Source organism: Cydia strobilella, chromosome 11 (assembly GCF_947568885.1).
Source record: "Cydia strobilella chromosome 11, ilCydStro3.1, whole genome shotgun sequence".
NCBI lineage: Eukaryota > Metazoa > Arthropoda > Insecta > Lepidoptera > Tortricidae > Cydia > Cydia strobilella.
The window spans coordinates 11,766,536-11,784,170 of NC_086051.1; the positions used below are offsets into that span (position 1 = coordinate 11,766,536).

Consider the following 17,635-nt stretch of genomic DNA (forward strand, 5'->3'; position numbering starts at 1 on the left):
TTCTTGACGCTTTTCTGTTTTGCCCTATGGTTGATTGGCAGAGAATGCCTATAATGGCATTAAGTCCGCCTGTTGTACTCTTTTTATGTGCAATAAAGTTTAAAATAAATAATTCAGCAGATGGCGCTGTTATAACTTTCACGGGAGTTTTTTATTTAGAGTTAAATAAAACAATTGTTTTATCTTTTGCGTTGTCCATTTAAAAATGCATAAAACACGAAGGTACGTTTCATTTGTTTCAGGGAAAACTAACAAGATGCCAAGGGTTTCTTTGTCAGCCGTTCATGTTTGTTTTGATCGTCCGGCGCGCATGCGTGGTCGCCAGGCGACAGTGACCGCCGGCCGGCCGCCAGCCGCCACTTGCCAACGGAGGCTCGAGCGACGCGCGCCTCAATCGAACCGTGCGCGAAAATCGTGCTAAATTTATCGCGCGGGAAAGCATGGCCGACCGCCCCGTTTCGAGCAACGAACACGAGTGCACTTCGGGTTTTTCCGGGCGAGGTCGCGCAGGGCGGGCGGCGCGCGCCGATCCCCCAGGCACCCTGCCCCGCAATACAACTTAAACCACTCACATAACAGCACGCTTAAACTGCATAATAATAAAACTAGAATTAAAATAATAATTCACTGAAATACTGTCCCCGTTTGTGTGATGTACGTGATACAATGCGTTCAGGCGCTGTAGACGTTTGGGACTCTGAAATGAACCAGCTGACTCGGCGCGTCACAACAGGTAATAAAATGTTTTATTTCATGGATACGTACCTTATTTTCAGCGTCTGAAATTAGAATACCAAGCAGTTCTTGTAGCAGTCATTATCATTAACGTTTGAAAATAACCAATGTCGTTAGTATCAAGGTTCACATTTTAACGCAAAGTTCTTGGTTCTATAAAATTTGTAAAATATTGTAGACTGTAAGATCATTAAAATATGCAGTTAAGTATGTAATTATAACACCTGATTACATATGTTCATTACCGCAGTGTTTGCCAGGCGTCTGTTGTTCCGTCTGCAGATGGTTATGAGTGACTTACCTACTTTGTTTGTTTAATATTTTCAGTGGAAACAAATAAGTACTAAGTAGAAACAATTAAGACTATTCAATAGGTAGTCACTCATTAACATTTTTGAAGTAACGTTTTACTTTATTATGACTGAATTATATTTCTACAGCATTCTTACTGACTATACCAAAGGCTCACAATTTCGAAATTAAATAAATTGCACAGAATTGAAGTATTAACGTACGCGTTACCCTTAATAACCGTTATTGATAAATGATAACGTTTGAAATATAAATCATCATCATCTATTTAAGAACCCAGCTCTTATAGGTGGTCAGGAGAAATCGTAATTCATCCCGCTTCTATGCTATTGTCTTGAGATCCTGAATATCCTGAGATGACACTATAATATATAACTTTTATAATATATAATCCATATTTAAACACACGTCTCGGCCTTCCACGGCGTTAGGGTCGTTATATAGCTATTATGTATTTAACTGTCGTGTCGTATCAGGGTACCCCTTCTCCAAATCTATGGAGGATGGAGGCTAATATATGCGGGTGCCGATTTTCAGGTCCTTTCTTGTCTATAACAAAATTATTAAGCCAAGAGTCAATATAGCCTCCCTTGCGCCTTTATGTTGCCTAAAATCATATCGGTTAGGTTCTAGACAGCTTTTGGCTAAACTGTTGCCGATGTTTAGGTAAATGGACTCCAATATTCGCCACGAATTGTACCAGTTTTCTTTTCTCGAATTTAAACTGTTGTGAGACATACTATAACATTCAATAATTTTACGGTTTAGACTCACTTGTTTTTAGTCACTCGCGCAACATGTTTCGGAGAGCCTTTTAATTGGCAGTATAATAATACCGATTGTGGTATAATAGTATACGCGATACACGGCCGTCGTGAACGCTGCACGCACTGTTAGTGCTTGAGAAAGGAGACCTAGGTTCTCCGAAACATGTCGCGCGAGTGACTAAAAACGAGTGTCTAAACCGTAAAATTATTTAATCTTCTTTTCTTTCGTTTTCGAAATATATTTCCACCTATATGTATTTATGTGTTTGTCAACTTCACAAATGTTTGTTTTTTGGGTTATTACAAATATTTATTTTCTTAACTAAGCCTAAAATTGTGTGAATTTGGTTATACATGTCTTCTATTCATTTGAATAACAGTACATCAGTATATTCTGCAAATGGCACATGTACATAACAAAGTATAAAGTTTGATAATTAAACTACAATGTTTCGTATAATCTGTCTGATCACGCATAGCATCTGGCAGTTAAACATATACCGTATTCACAAGCACTAAATTCCAAGTCTAGACTCATTTTCCAATGTTACATACGGTTATTATGCGTGGCGGGGCACTTGGGGCAGCAATCGCGACGGTATCTGAAATATTAAAAGACTCTTTGTATTAATTCGTGACAGAGTTATCACTGAAGTGATAAATAAAGTTTAGTAACTTAACCGCCGTACATTATGTATTTAATTATCTTGCGCATCGTGTAGTCGTAAACATATTATAGGTACTCGTATTTGTTTTTAGCTAAATAACGATTTACTTACTGAAGACTGGCACGTGCCTATATAATTATATATCCTGCTTTCGGTTGGTCTTAATGTACCTAATCCTTCTCTAATTCCAATTATTTGTGTAGGTACGTGGTAGGTACACATTGTATAATTTTATTCTGACACCAATATATAAAAGTTTCATTTAAAACATTGATAATCTGCCTACATAGGGTTAATTGTTATAGATAAAAATTTAAAACGTTGCCTATAGAAGTACAGACTTGAATGGACATTTAATTATTTAAAAGTCTAGCTACTATTAAACAAATCATTATTCCAGTATTCAAAAAAGCTAAAGGCTTCAAGTAAAAGGAGCCTTTTCATCTTTAATTTCATGCAATAGAGTCGAAATGTAGTTGTCATCACTTTTGTAGTACCAAGGAGTACCGTTCGACCTGCACGCCCGCCGATATAAAGAACCTTCGTTTTTAAATTGAAATTGGTTTCTTTTCACTGTTTGTATTATTTGTGTTCATGCATTTTTAATGAGAATATTAATTTTTAATTTGTAGGTATGAACAGTACATTAAAAAAGAATTATTTAAATATAGCTGTAAAGTAAAAAATCCACTCTAGGTAGCTCTTTGAAATCATGAAAGTGGCTATGACTGTGGGCTGTGGGCACGACAACTCACGACGCTTTTTTAAGGGTTCTTAAAGTTCGAAGGGTTAAACATAAAAATCAACAGAAACCATAGAGACGCTTTACAGTAGCGGCAAATAATCTATCATATTTTTTCAGACACATTTGCATAATTTTTTTGCTAATTTCTCAAAAACGGCTCTAGCGATTTTAATGAAATTTACAATATAGGAGCTTATAAAAACGACAATTCGATCAAACCAGGGTACATTTTTAAAATAATTAGTTTGCCCGAGTTTTCGCGGTAGCCCGGTGGGTATTAAATTGTAAAGTAATGATTCGATTTAATTTTCAAACCAGAGGCTAGCGAGGGCGAAAAATCGATCCTTCTAGGTTTTATTGTTGCTAAGATTAGCTTTTGAGTGTTTTCAATAAGAAATTCAATATTTATGACAAACATTAATTGTGTATGAAGTCCCCAATCCGCATTGTGCTAACGTGGCTGCCTATATTGCCACGTGCAGTGGGACGCAGTTAATAAAATATATGGTCGTGATGATGATACAATCATTGTTTATCCTCCTAAGGCCCACCATACAAAGTTTCCCTGTTTAATTTGAATCTTGCTGTATAGAAGATTAGGGTGACTTTCGTTTGTTTTAGAAAACAATGAAACAAAAGAAATGCTACTTAATTCAGTTAGTGTAAGGTTCAAATTAGATTGAAACAGAGTGTACATAGTAATGCACATTGGGCCTTACGAGGTTATAATATGATAAAAAGTCTAATTTCACGAATTTTCGAATGAATGCCTGCATGAAAATAGCAATATGAATAATATGATAGATTATTTGCCGCTACTGTACTTATCTAATAAAAATACAATTTATTAGATTAAGAATTGCAGACAGCAAAATACAAGTAGAAATACACAAGAGAGCGCAAAGTAGAGGAACTTAAACAGGAGGGATACCTTGTTTAAAAATTTCATGATAGGCCATAGGGTTAGGGAACACGAAACCAGTCGTGTTCCAGCGAGACACATACTCATACATAATCAGATTAAGTGGGTTATTAATTAGATTAGTACAAGCAGATTGTTGCCCTAGAGAGAATTGAGGAGTTACTTCCGTTAGAGTTATATATTAGGTACCTATGAATTGAATCTGCTGTAAGGAAAAGCGGTCACATATCAATATTAATAAATTTAATAATGAATCAAACATTTTGAAAAAAATAATTTTGTCATCTTAATCGGGCAACATTGTGTTATGGCAGTATTACGTACCTAATTTAAAACCACAATGTTAAATGTTTCCTTCCCGTAATACACGCGAACAAGCAAAGAAGGTCAATTTGTAGGGACATTTTATACAAAAGTGAGCTGTTTTCATTATTCTTGACATTTTACGAATCAGTTGTTTATTTAATAAATCCTACAGTTACATTTTTCTTACATTTTCCCAACACGATAGGTAATGTAGACTGTAAGGCTTTTTTTTTTAATTTTATTTTTTATTATAAACTGATCGGCGATTGGCCCCAGTCACACCTGATGGAAAGTGAAGACAGGGCCTAAGATGGAGCTCACCGGTTCAGTAACAGCCTATTCACTCTTGTTTATATTTAGTTGCAAGTTTTTTCATTCTGTTTACTATGTTACTTTTTCCAAAGGTTTTTCCTGAAAAATTTAGATTGCCTCCGTTTTTTCGTGAATGCAAAGGTTCGCTTTATGGAAAGCTCCTAACAGTCCTAACCGATTTTAAACAGGAGTATAATTAAAATAAACATCATAATTATATTTCTGCATCATTGTTATTTCATGCACGTCATCGGGGGCGTGGAATTTTATGATGAAAAATATTCCGAGCCCTTAGTAAAAAATAGCCTTATGAATATAACCTAAGAAGGCCAAAGATAGGTAATGTTATTTACCTACATTACATAAACAGTGAATAAGCAACGCTGTTATTCTGTAAAATGCTCGTTTCAGAACTTGAACAGAAACGTAACAGACATAGTTCTGCCAACTCTTGTTAGCATTTGAGGATTGTTGCTTTGTATCTAGTGTAGCTACATAGGTGTACAGTATTAAAATAACTTATAGCTTCAGTGCTGGATATCCTTAGCTTTTTAATTTTGCTAGTAGGTAATATTGGGATAACGTTACAATAAAGTTTTACTTCAACTAGATTTTCCCAATCGAATAAGGCGCCAGACCCGGTTCATTGGATTCTATGTAATTATCTACGCAGCCATGACGCTTGCTTAGGTATCCATAAATATGGTCAGTATACCTACCTGCGGTCCCACAATACCTATATTACATATATAAATTGTGAACACGAGGAAAAGAGAACATTGCTTTATGCATAAGCGTGTCTCGTTCTAACAGGTTTCTTGATAAGCTCGAGCATGTGGCGGGTGTATTCGTCATCGTACATGACCGTAAGCTGATGGAAAACTTCCTAATACTGGAAGCTCTGAATCGTCCTTTCCGTTACGTAAACTTTCCTATTTGACGAATAGGATGAATTGATGATGAATGGTCTAATTGGGATATGTATAAATCTAGTGGGTGAGTGCGCGAACCACACAGTATGTTTGTTGTTAGCGCGGAGTGAACATTGAACAAGACTATTGCTTGCTGAAACATTAAGATGTAAGTATCGTGCTTTCGGTAAGGCAATTATACAACGTCTTTAAAATAAGCTTTGGTTAAGTACTATTTATTAACTTGGAATTGGTTGGTTTATATCTTTCTAAGTTTCACTGTGCTGAGTGAAAAATCCATTCAGTCTCGCCCACGGCAGAAAATCTGTGCACAACAGTGGGATGTAGGGTAGGGTCTCGTGTCGTAAATCTAGGCATTTTGCGGAAATACAAAACATTACATGACAATGTTTAACCGATTATGCGTTAGTTCTGTGCTCAATTGTCATTGTGTTTGTTTCTTTTCAGGAGGTAACTTTAAACAACGAACCGTAGTAGCTACTTTGAGTGATGGACAGATGGACAGGCAGCCGTTAGACAGTTGTGCCTCAAAATGTGTCTAAAAATAATATTCATAGTGTTTTTTAGTTTTGTGTACCTTTGTTGGTAGAATATTAAATTTAGTCTATTATTGTTGTTGCTCCTCGGGCCCTTAAATATGCCGCTAGAAAAAAAACATGTAATTTTACTGAGATCTTTTGCTTCTAAAAAAATCTAGACTATTAAATCAAGCATTTAATATGTAATTAATGTTGTATTTTTTCTGTTGACATGACAGGGTCGGTCGGCGGAGACGCAGGTTCGATCCCTGCCTTGGTCACAAAAGGCATGATTTCTTCCAGTGCTATTAGGTATACATATAAGTACTTGTAACATATGTATCAATAGATGGCACAAAATCTGTTAAAATATACACTTATTAAAAGTTTCACGCAGTGCGAAGTTTATTTTACTCATCACGTTTTCTGAAAGATGACTCAGGAAACCTCTTATGAGCGCAAAGTAACTAAACGCGTAAAAAGACTATGAATCAATGTGGTGAATTATTGTTACACATTGCCAAGTATATCGACCTTCCATCTGTATGGGCAATCTGATCTAAGTCATAAACTGTAGTTACGCATCACTTTCATGCCTTGAATTTTAACTAACCACAAAATTACCTTCCACTGGTCATCCTAATATAAACAAATAAAAAACTCCAATCTCAGCATTAAATCGCGTAGAATCTGATACTAAATTAACAACTATGTACATGAGTTAAATATTCATGATTTGTTTGAATTAAACGGTAACGCGAAAATGTTTACGCGAAAAGTCCGGAGCGAAATGATCAATATCTGTCGTTGAAAACCCAAACCACTGGGGCATCTGATGTCCATTTAGTGGAGAGCACTCAATACACGTGCCGATACGGGCTATAGATATAATATTACTAGCTGTTGCCCGCGACTTCGTACGCGTGGATATGTATATTGGCCAGTTTCAAGCCCCTAACTGAAAAAAAGTGCTCTCAACCCGATTAGAAGATTTTCAATCCACAAAAAAATGTTCGCTCCCGATACAAACTTTCAACTCTTTTATCACCAACTTAAGGGAATAATACAAAGATAATAATAAGCCTTTATAATATTAGGTATTGTGTAGCATTATTATTATAGTTTTGGTAAATTTCTAGGAGTTTTTGGTTTATAAATAGCGCGTCTACAATATTTTTCCCTAGTTTAAGTTTATACAGGCATTGTCATGTGTAGTCCTATTTTGAACCTGAACCTGATTACTAGCGTGCCGCATATGTTTTTGGGAACTCATTCCGGTCTGGGTCCCCACGATACAGGCTGTGCCTAGTGTGGGGATCACTGTAACTTTTATACGTGTACAAATTGACTTTTTGACTAATAAATAGATTTTGTATTTGTATTTTGTATTCAAGTCCCGCACTCATAATAATGTTTGATCTCCATACAAACTTTCAACCCCTTTTTCACCACCTTGGAGAATGAATTTTCAAAAACGCTGAAATTAGTTTTCTTCTCTTTTAATAAAATACCTTTTTACGAAGTTTCAAGTTCCTACCTTAAAATAAAATTTGAACCCCATATAAACTTTCAACCCCTTTTTAAGGGGTTAAATTTTTAATAATGTTTAATTATAATTTTTTATGTAAGTTTATATTATGACTTTCTAAGAAGTTTCAGAGTATTTGTAATGGATTTAAACTTACCAAACCTTTTAGGGGATGAATTAAAAAAAACACTGAAATCGCTTATCTTTTATTCTAATAATATGCTCATTTACATAGTTTCAAGTCCACTCAAAAAAATTCTTGATTTCCATACAAACTTTCAACCCCTTTTTCACCCCCTTAGGGGATGAATTTTCAAAAACGCTGAATTTAGTTTTTATTTTATTTTAATAAAACACCTTTTTACAGTTTTAAGTTCCTAGCTTATAATAAAAATATAGAAGATTGCCTATGCTCAACCTCTGAGAGGCGCAGGTAAGACAAATATATGTATACTTGACTTTTTACGAAGTAATGTAACAGTGTAGCATTTCGGGGCTTGCATTCAGTGACAACCAACGCAAATGCAACGAATTTAATTTATATTCAATGTAAGACAATAAATAATAGTGCGTTCCGCTCTTACATTTTATTTCTTAAATTTAACATCCCATTTCGATACGTACGCCGTAAAAGCTTTATGGAATTTAGGCATTTTCGTGCTTATCAAAATTGTACACATTCCTGTCTACATTCCGAGACTTATCGGAATGACCTTTCTGCATCAGCACAATGCTCGTCAACCTGTGTATCGGATAGTAAGATTAGGAGCATTCGGTTTACGGTTTACTCTTGACCCAGTTCCCGGTATTTGGGGCGCGCCCTGCCCGCCCGCCCAGCCACTACGTTAACTGAAACACTCTCTTGAACTCACACCGTTGCGTTAACATTGGAGGATTCATAAGCTAAACATTGCCAGTGCAGTTCATCCTTATCATTTCAAATACTTCGGCATTATTGTAGCAAGTACACTAAGTACTGGCCTACATTTTCCATTCAAGCGCCTTGAAGATTAAAAATCTTTTTTTTTCCAACCTATACGTTTTAGCAATTATTGGGATTTGGTTAACTTTTCCATCCATTACCATTGTTTGCAATCATTAAATTCTCAAAAAAAAACAGCTTATAAATATTCTCAGCAGCAGCAGCATTAAAAATTATCAGACTATGATTTTCTATTAGCAACTTCATTCTTGTTTTAATTACGATCGATAAGTCATTAGAAAATTGAAAACGCCCAGCTTCTTATGTTGAAGCTTAGCGATCTCAATATAGCGAGTAAGGCGAACCGCCATTGTGGGCCATTATGGATGAAAGTGCACTAGTAGCAGCAGTGCCCTACTTCTTGGAGCGTTACACATGCCTATAAATAATCCCCGTAACATAGCTTTTGTCACAAATAAAATCAGTTAAGCGGATAAGATTTGGCATAAAAAAATCTGTAAACATTTTTGGCTAGCTAAAATCTCTATTGAAATTTTAGGAGAAACATTTTGTTGGCACTGGCAGCTACAGACGCCCACACATCACGCATAAATATTTAACTTATTTATCAAGCACTACCTAGCTAGTACCTACGTACGTCGCACAAAACCTCGCTCAAGTATTTATTATTATTTAACTTATTTGTTAAGCTCGGACGTCTTTTACATCTATTATGATATTTACCTATACACCTTTGTGTATCTTCCCGATTCAGAGATGAGTTGCATGTTAACTGCCTTTGAGGTCGTGGTATAATTGTAATACAAACAACATCACAATGTGCGGTTGGCAGAATTCATCTTCGTCTTCAATGACAGCGCTGCAAAAGGCATTGTGAAATCTAAATAATTTGAATAAATATTGTTTTTTACTGAATCTGATCTTGTTTGATGTGCCGACGTGTTTATGTCCATTAATGTTTAATATCGTTTAACGAATGGATTTAGATGTTGCAACATTATGCTCTATCTATTACCATTAGATGTTAGATCTACGTTGACATCTCGATCTTGATGTGATAAGCGAAAACATTGTAGAACTAAATTTGTTTTCGATAAACATGTCAGACTCATGTTATCAAATTAGAGTCACAAGAACATACCCCCTTATACCAAATCAAAGTTACGGTCTCATTTTAAAACGACGTGCTGAAATAACAATAAATTTGTCATGAACATTCAAGTAACACATATCAATGTTCGGTATTAATTTTCTTTAGCTTCTACGAAACGAAAACTAAGCGTCGTAGGTAACTTCGATTCTATGGAACGGCTTTTTAGCGGCGGCATCTTCTGACTCTTAATCGTGTTCTAATGAGATCATTATTGAATATGGCTTTATGGCTGAATTAGTAGTTGCGCTCGCAGATGCCGGGTGGTGTTGATTCACGGCGCATTCATTTCCGCGTGTCGCGGGCTATTCTGAGCCCCTGCGCGATCAAGCGATGTTTTGGTCATACCGCCAAACCAAACGTGCACTCACTGAAATACATATATTGTATACACAATTATATAGAACAAAAACAAAACAAACCGTCGTCACCTATAACGAATAGCTGCTCTCCGTTGCGCCCCTTTTCGAGATTATTTTTCAGTTTATGTTTGATGACATAAAATTCTAAATCGCCAAAGCCGCAGCAGAATCTTACAACTTCACAAAATTTAAAAACTATAGATAGTTACTCATAACATCGTAGATTTAAAGTACTAGTAAATTAAGCTACCTTCCTATAACTAAATGACAAAAATAACTGAAGCTTAAAACCATACATTACTATAATAGTCGAAATGAAAATGAAAAGGAGAGCAGCGCGTTTTGTGGCCGTGCCGTGACCCATTTTATTTTATCGAAGAGCGTCCGGAAAATCAGCACTCGTGATTGGCTGTTTTCCCCGTAAAGCCTTTACGTACATTTCAATTTCCATTATTGGATGCCCGAGGTGGCATACCCGAGTTCGCTCGTGTTAATGTAATACATCAGAGACTAAATAATTCACTTTGAGCGAACGAGCTCCAACGGGTGTTGGCGACTCAAAATGCATTATGAGTAAACTACAGGCAACAAAATACTTAGCGTTTACCTCACATAATTATTTTGATAACTAAGATTGAGGTTTTAAAGCTACCTTGATAGGCGTGCAAGGTTGCAGTAGCCACTCACTCCGGCATCGTGGTCAGTAGTTGGTATTAATGTACATAAGTCATTGAGTTAACCAACTTGTAGGATACACGCCTGAGCACCGAATCTGAGGGCGCCGACGAACCGTGACCACTCCATAACACTTGTTACATAATTTACCTTTCTTTGGCTATATGTTTTGGAAGAAATTACAGCTTCACAATATTTAATTGAGGTAGTATACCTACTTATCTACTATAGTGAAACGCATATTTTATTTTATGGCGAGTCTGAAAGTAGCAACAGTAGCCAGGAAGCTTTCATCATACAGATCTGATATGCGAGCATCTGACTGCACTACGTTGTGCGATTCCAATAGGCTAGAGTGAAACACATTTATGCTCTCGTAACATTGCACACATGGATTGCTGCCGCTAAATATAGGACAATTCCAAGCTCCACCATAAAGCTATGCAAATGTATGTGGGTCAGAGAGTTATCACAAATAACCGGCCATCGTAAATGTCCCTGTAGTTTCGAAACTGCATATGTTTGAACGATACCTTCAATAAAATTTCGAGGAAATCTTTGCCAACGGATAGATTGTGCAACGGGGAAATATGGGCCAGACCTGCGACAGCTGCTGCGGAATATTTTCATCTATTTGATACATCCTCTGGATTTAAAATGTGAACGCGGAAACGGTGATATGTGTAACGATTTTTGCGTTTTATTGATATTTCGATAGTTAGATGTTTTTTAAATTATTTTATATTGATAGTTTTACTATACAGGTATTTTTGTGTCATGTTTACCTGTATAGCACAATCGGATTAAGTCTAACCTCGAAATCCTTCCAAAGTTATGAAATTTGGTATGTATGTTAATTAAAGGTCTCTTTTTCATGTCCACACTATTTGACATTTGGGGACCTCGAGGAATCGCAGCCATCTTGGAAAATGTGTACCATCCTGGAGAAATTTGCGTTTTACTCTAAATATACGTTCTCTATGAAAATATGGTGTAAGGCAACATTAAAGCTTATTAAATTCTACACAAAACAGTCCTAGATATCTTTGCGGAATAAATACATCTTGTTATAGAAAATAATAGCTGAATCCAGATTTAGCGCTTATACCCTTTCAGGGGATAGTCTCTTAATATGAAACTTGGAGGAATATGAATTCTACTTTTGTCTATACATTTGTACACGTTCTACTCCAATATCAACATTTTACTCGACTGCGACTTAAACAGAAAGTAGGGTTATGTGTTTAAATACTGAAAATCAGTACATCCTGTAGGTCAGGATACTGGACGGATTTTTTTAAATGATATATCGGTAGATTCCTCTTGCCCTTCATAACCTGTGTACACTTGTTTTATTAAATAAAAACCCTGAGCTACAGGATGTACTGATTTTCAATATTTAAACCCATAACCCTACTTTCTGTTTAAGTCGCAGTAAAATGTTTATATTGGGGTAGAACGTGTACAAATGTATGGACAAAAGTGGAATTCATATTCCTCCAAGTTTCATATTAAGAGAATATCCCCTGAAAGATCCTGGATATCTGGATTCAGCTATTATTTTCTATAACAAGATGTATTTTTTTCGCAAAGATATCTAGGACTGTTTTGTGTAGAATTTAATAAGCTTTAATGTTGCCTTACACCATATTTTCATAGAGAACGTATATTTAGAGTAAAACGCAAATTTCTCCAGGATGGTACACATTTTCCAAGATGGCTGCGATTCCTCGAGGTCCCCAAATATCAAATCACTATTTATATGGACATGAAAAAGAGACCTTTAATTAACATACATACCAAATTTCATATCTTTGGAAAGATTTCGAGGTTAGACTTAATCCGATTTAGCACAATGCACAAGTGATGAATTTAAAATGAAAAGTGACCGATTTAAAAATGTTTAGGTATTAGGAATTGTATTGCATTTGCATTGATTAAATTAATATTGATATTTTAAAGTTCCCTTGATTTGCTTTCTGCATTCTGGTTTGTTTAGTTAATGTTCGCGTGTTTAGTTCAGTCCAGCCCAAGCTGCGGCTCCAGGAGTTTGTGTATTTTTGTTTGTGCGAAGAATGCAGTGACGCACCGCTGCACTGACGCAAATTTCGCACAACTGCCACTTACGATTGTTTTAACAATCTTCAGAAGATTGTATTCTTTTCCAGCGAAATTTAATTTAAGATCGTCATTATGAATACTAATACTCAGCTGCTTTAACATACTTACATCAAATTTAAATCTCTCTCACAATCAGTATGAGAGCTATTTGATTTGTATTAAACCACGGGTAGCTTTAAACCTTTGTCCCATCTCATAAAACATTAACTTTCTTTTCAAAGTTAGCGTACCTATTATAACTTTAACCGCAATAACCGCTCTTGTAAAGTTTCTTTGTTTGAGTTCTATACGATCGCGGTCGGGTTTGATAAAGTCCCCTACAATAATGTCTGTGAGCTCGTAGCGAGGATGACACATTCTAACGTAGTAGCAAGTCTACGTTTTTATTCCGCGTGAGTGTCCTAAGGCAACAGATATCTTACAAGCGCAGCGACGCGATCTGTTGCGGGTCATTGCATTCAATGTTAGCGTCTACGAGTATTCCGTATTTGCTCATTCGATTCGATAAATACCTAATTGCAAATATATTTAAATGAGTTTTCGTGCTTCACGTACTTAGGTGTTTTTAAATATTCAACTTTAACGAAAAATATAGCTTACGAATTCGCAATTTTATTCAAATAAAATTGCTAATCGAGACAAGTATAATCGTCTGATTATAACCAGCACACAGTCAGTCTTACAGTTTATCAAAAAGCAAATAAATCTTATATTTTAAGTAAGTTCTATCTATTTGTCTTCCGCAAACAAAATCTATAACATCACGAACACACGGCGGAAACAATTACAGAGTTAGGCACCAAACAAACACAAGGTGCCCTTGCTCGCATTTAGCACATAAGATTCGTAATACATTACGGAGGTAATAATGATTCTTTATATGGTGCTGATATGCTCACAGAGGTGTTATAGGGGTGCTAACGAATCTGGTTAGCGCCTGATACAATACTCGCGAGTCTGTGCCGACGTGGCAGTTAGCTTCTTATAATGACAAATTGCAGGCAACGTAAAAAGTTTAAATATCTCAGGTTTACGGAAACCTGATATTTGAAAAGAAAATGATATAAATAATTTGAATTTGTTTAAATCCGTAACCCAAAGCTGCAAACGGCTTTATACGGGTAATAAAATTTAACAGAAGTACATTAAAATATGATTTTAACGAGATACTTAACTAAATCTACAAGCCTTTTAGCTCTTGGCTCATTAATCATTAATTTAAATGAATAAATCTAATCATAGTTTTTCTCGTTACAGATTAAACTCGGAACAAGAAAGAGGGAGAAGACAAATAATACTTACAATGACAGTGGTGACGAATCCTGCCCGGACGGGGTCTGACGACGAGATCGAATCGGGCCGCGACAGCGCCGCCGGTGACAGCTCCTGCATCGAATCTGAAAACGAAAACGCTCGCCTGTATGACGACGAGAAGCAAAGCGACATCGTGTTTGTCGCCGGCATCAATGGCGACACCTGGCGCTACCCCGGCCATCGACGGGTCCTCGCCGCCACCAGTCCAGTCTTCGCGGCCCTGCTGGCCTGCAAAACGGATGTTATCGTTGTCGACTACATCGACCGCCGCGGCTTCGAACAACTCCTCCGTTACCACTACTGCGAGCCAACACAGCTCAACTCTGTGGCGACCGCCCGGTGCGCCCTCGACGCCGCTTACAAGTTCCTGTGTCCACCGCTAGCCGAGCGATGTGCTCGCCGATTAGACGAGATGCTGGATGCCGGTGTAGCTCTAGAAATATTGCGGGACTTGCGCTATCTCTGCGCGCGTCTCCCTGGTGCTGCCTCGGCCCCTCCTTTGCCGGCTCTTACGGATGACGCAGCCGCGCGTTCTCTTGCACAGTGCTCGCGATGGTGCGATTCCTTAGCGCACAACGCGTTGCTGGTGCTCGACGAAAACGCAAATGCAGCTTTAACCGACGAGCGCCTCGAAGAACTAACGTATGAAGATCTCGCTTTGATAGTAAAGCGCGACACGCTTCGCGTATCAAACGAGTTAGTCTTGGCTGAGGCGCTCTCCCGATGGGCTACGGCCGCCTGCAAACGAACTAAACGCGAGCTCATGCCGAGTAACAAGCGGGCAGCGCTAGGCGAGCTAGCTTATTGTCCGCGATATTTGCTGCTGCAGGGTGAAGACTTGGACCGTGTTCTCGCCTTGGAACTGTTGGAGCCTATGGAGAGAGCTTTAGTGTTGGCTCGGGCACGCAAGCTATCGGCCCCAGTACCCGTGGGCGCAGAGCAGGAGGGACTGCTACGGCGGTGGGCGCGGCCGCGTCCGGCGGAGCCCGCCGCGCTGCCCGTGCACTTGAGCCCGCGTTCCCAGCCGGTGCCCGAAGATCCCCAGCCTAGCAAGCTCTGCGCGCGGCGACCTAAGCGACCAAAGCAACCGAGCTTTGCACCGGAGGAGAAACGCAAGAAACGCGGCTGCTGCGCCTGCTTCGGCGAAGGCCTTCTCCGGGCGTTCATATGCCTTTTTGATTAAAATGGCAAAAAAATTCAAATAAATGTAATGTTGCGTTATCGATGGTGTGGACAGAAGTGAACTAAGGTGTTATGTTATGAGTGACATTTTCTTCAATCCTGACGAAACTTGGCTAACACAGTTCACGTATTACGGAAGTTAATGGAAATGTTGGAAAAAATGAGATATATCGAGTCAATATTCTTATGATATTTATGATAGACAATGTGGAAAAGACTTCGTCGAAGGACTCGTCTGTTTTTGTATTTTTTTACGAACTGGAATAATCTTAATTTGTAGTTAAATTTTCTGAACTCCTATACAGTAAAATTTAATAACGGAGGAGTTTATCAACTGCATGTATACCATATGAATTGTTTCTTGCGGTTTTGTTTAGTAAATGCTTTAGGTCGGAATGCAATGCTTAGGTCACAAGTTGGCAACTGAAAGTTGTTTGTTTTATATCATAGTTGAGTCGATAACGTACTCCCGATCGTGTAGGTAGACGCAATTGTTTAACGAAAAAATATACGATCGGTGTCGCGGCCCAGCCGCAGTAAGTAGATAATGTCTACATTTAGCACTTTATGTACTTAATATGTGGTAGATACTTTTGTGTATTTAATGTTGTGATATCTATCTGTTACCTAAATCAATTATATTATACATAATTTTTTTAACGTTACCAAATTGTATTCAGTTAGGTGCTTATATATCCAATTGTAAAACAATTTGCATTTAAGAGCCTATTGGAATTATATGAGAAGATTTGGTGCACAAACGCTATATTACTTAGTTTTGTAAGTACATTGTTTTTGTTAGCTTAATTTAAATTAATTTTGTTGCATTTATCAACAAAATTGTATAAGTTATGAAGCTTTTAAAAAGTACCTCTGAATTATTTAGTATTGAATTGTAAGTAGGAGATTACTTCCATAATTTAATTATGCTTAATGTGCTCCCTAGTCATTTTTAGGCACACTTATACTTTAAGTACCTAAAATATTATTTTGAACAAGTTATAATTGCGGACAGAGGTAACAAAGAATTTTACAGTAGATATGGTGCTACTTTTTCGCACTAGTGCGTAAAGAGCACTTTTCGTGCATATATCGAAAGTTTAAAGGGCCATATGTACTGTAAAACGTTGTACGATACACGTGCGAAAAGGTAATTCGCAACTCGTGTCGATTTAAAACACTCCTTGTACTTTACAGTACATATGGCCCTTTAAACTTTCGATATATGCACGAAAAGTGGTCTTTTACGCACTAGTGCGAGAAAGTAGCACCATATGTGCTGTAAATAACTATTTTGTTTCAGTGAAAATGTGGTTTTCCTCCAGGCCATTGTTCCTTTGTTGGCATCTCGTTACATATTTCCGTTCTCGGAACGTATACTGCCTTCGATTAAACGTGTTCTTATATTTAAGTATTTAGATTTTCAATTATTTAAATTAATAGTTTTTAGATTGTGCCATAGTATTATACAAACTTGAATCGGTAGTGAACTAGGAAGTTGCACGACCGTGCGTTCAGACTCCAGACCAGACGCGTGAAGAGTTTCAAGAGTCTCTATAGTGTACAACTTGGGAGTTTTACAGTACAGTCTATTTTGGTCATCACACCCGACATTACGCGAAATGTTAATTTGCAAATTAGCTGTATCCGGTGTGCGCACGCCGCTTAACCTTTTGAGACCCGGACAAATATGGCAACATACAATAACATATAATATGACGACATATAATAGGGTACATATAGCTGGCTCCCCAGGGAGCCGACGGGTCTCGAAAGGTTAAACTAGCCACTTATAAACCCAATTAATTAAAATAATATTTTGCATGAAATTTAACTATAACAAGGCACTTTTGTTATATGCGCACTTTAATGCTATTGTAACAAGTGTAGTTAATTTCTGATTTTTGAAATAGAATTATTAAGAACATTATTACGATGATCTTATTTTTCTACTTTAGACTAAATTATAAGATATGAAGAAATCTTAGCTTTCTATTTAAGTATACTATTTGAATTGCATGCAGGATTTTTTACCTGTAAGGAAATTGATTGACTGTTTTATTTTTCAATTGACTACGTACAGGGTTTTCCGGTTTAGTAGAATTTTATATTTTAGAAATATTCAATATTCTTGTCGTTTTAA

The 17,635-nt window shown here is 37.2% G+C and overlaps 1 protein-coding gene across 2 annotated transcripts; it reads left to right on the forward strand.

Moving 5' to 3' along the window:
- Window positions 1-286: 286 nt before the first annotated feature.
- On the forward strand, window positions 287-16,599 carry LOC134745528 (BTB/POZ domain-containing protein 6-B). Of its 2 annotated transcripts, none has more exons than XM_063679579.1 (2): window positions 287-733; window positions 14,254-16,598. In XM_063679579.1, exon 2 carries the CDS (start codon window positions 14,300-14,302, stop codon window positions 15,491-15,493), a length of 1,194 nt encoding a protein of 397 aa, XP_063535649.1. In that variant the 5' UTR covers window positions 287-733; window positions 14,254-14,299; the 3' UTR covers window positions 15,494-16,598. The 2 variants fall into 2 exon arrangements, with proteins under 2 accessions (XP_063535649.1, XP_063535652.1); XM_063679582.1 differs by lacking the exon at window positions 287-733 and adding an exon at window positions 5,768-5,847 and having other exon boundaries at window positions 14,254-16,599.
- Window positions 16,600-17,635: the final 1,036 nt, after the last annotated feature.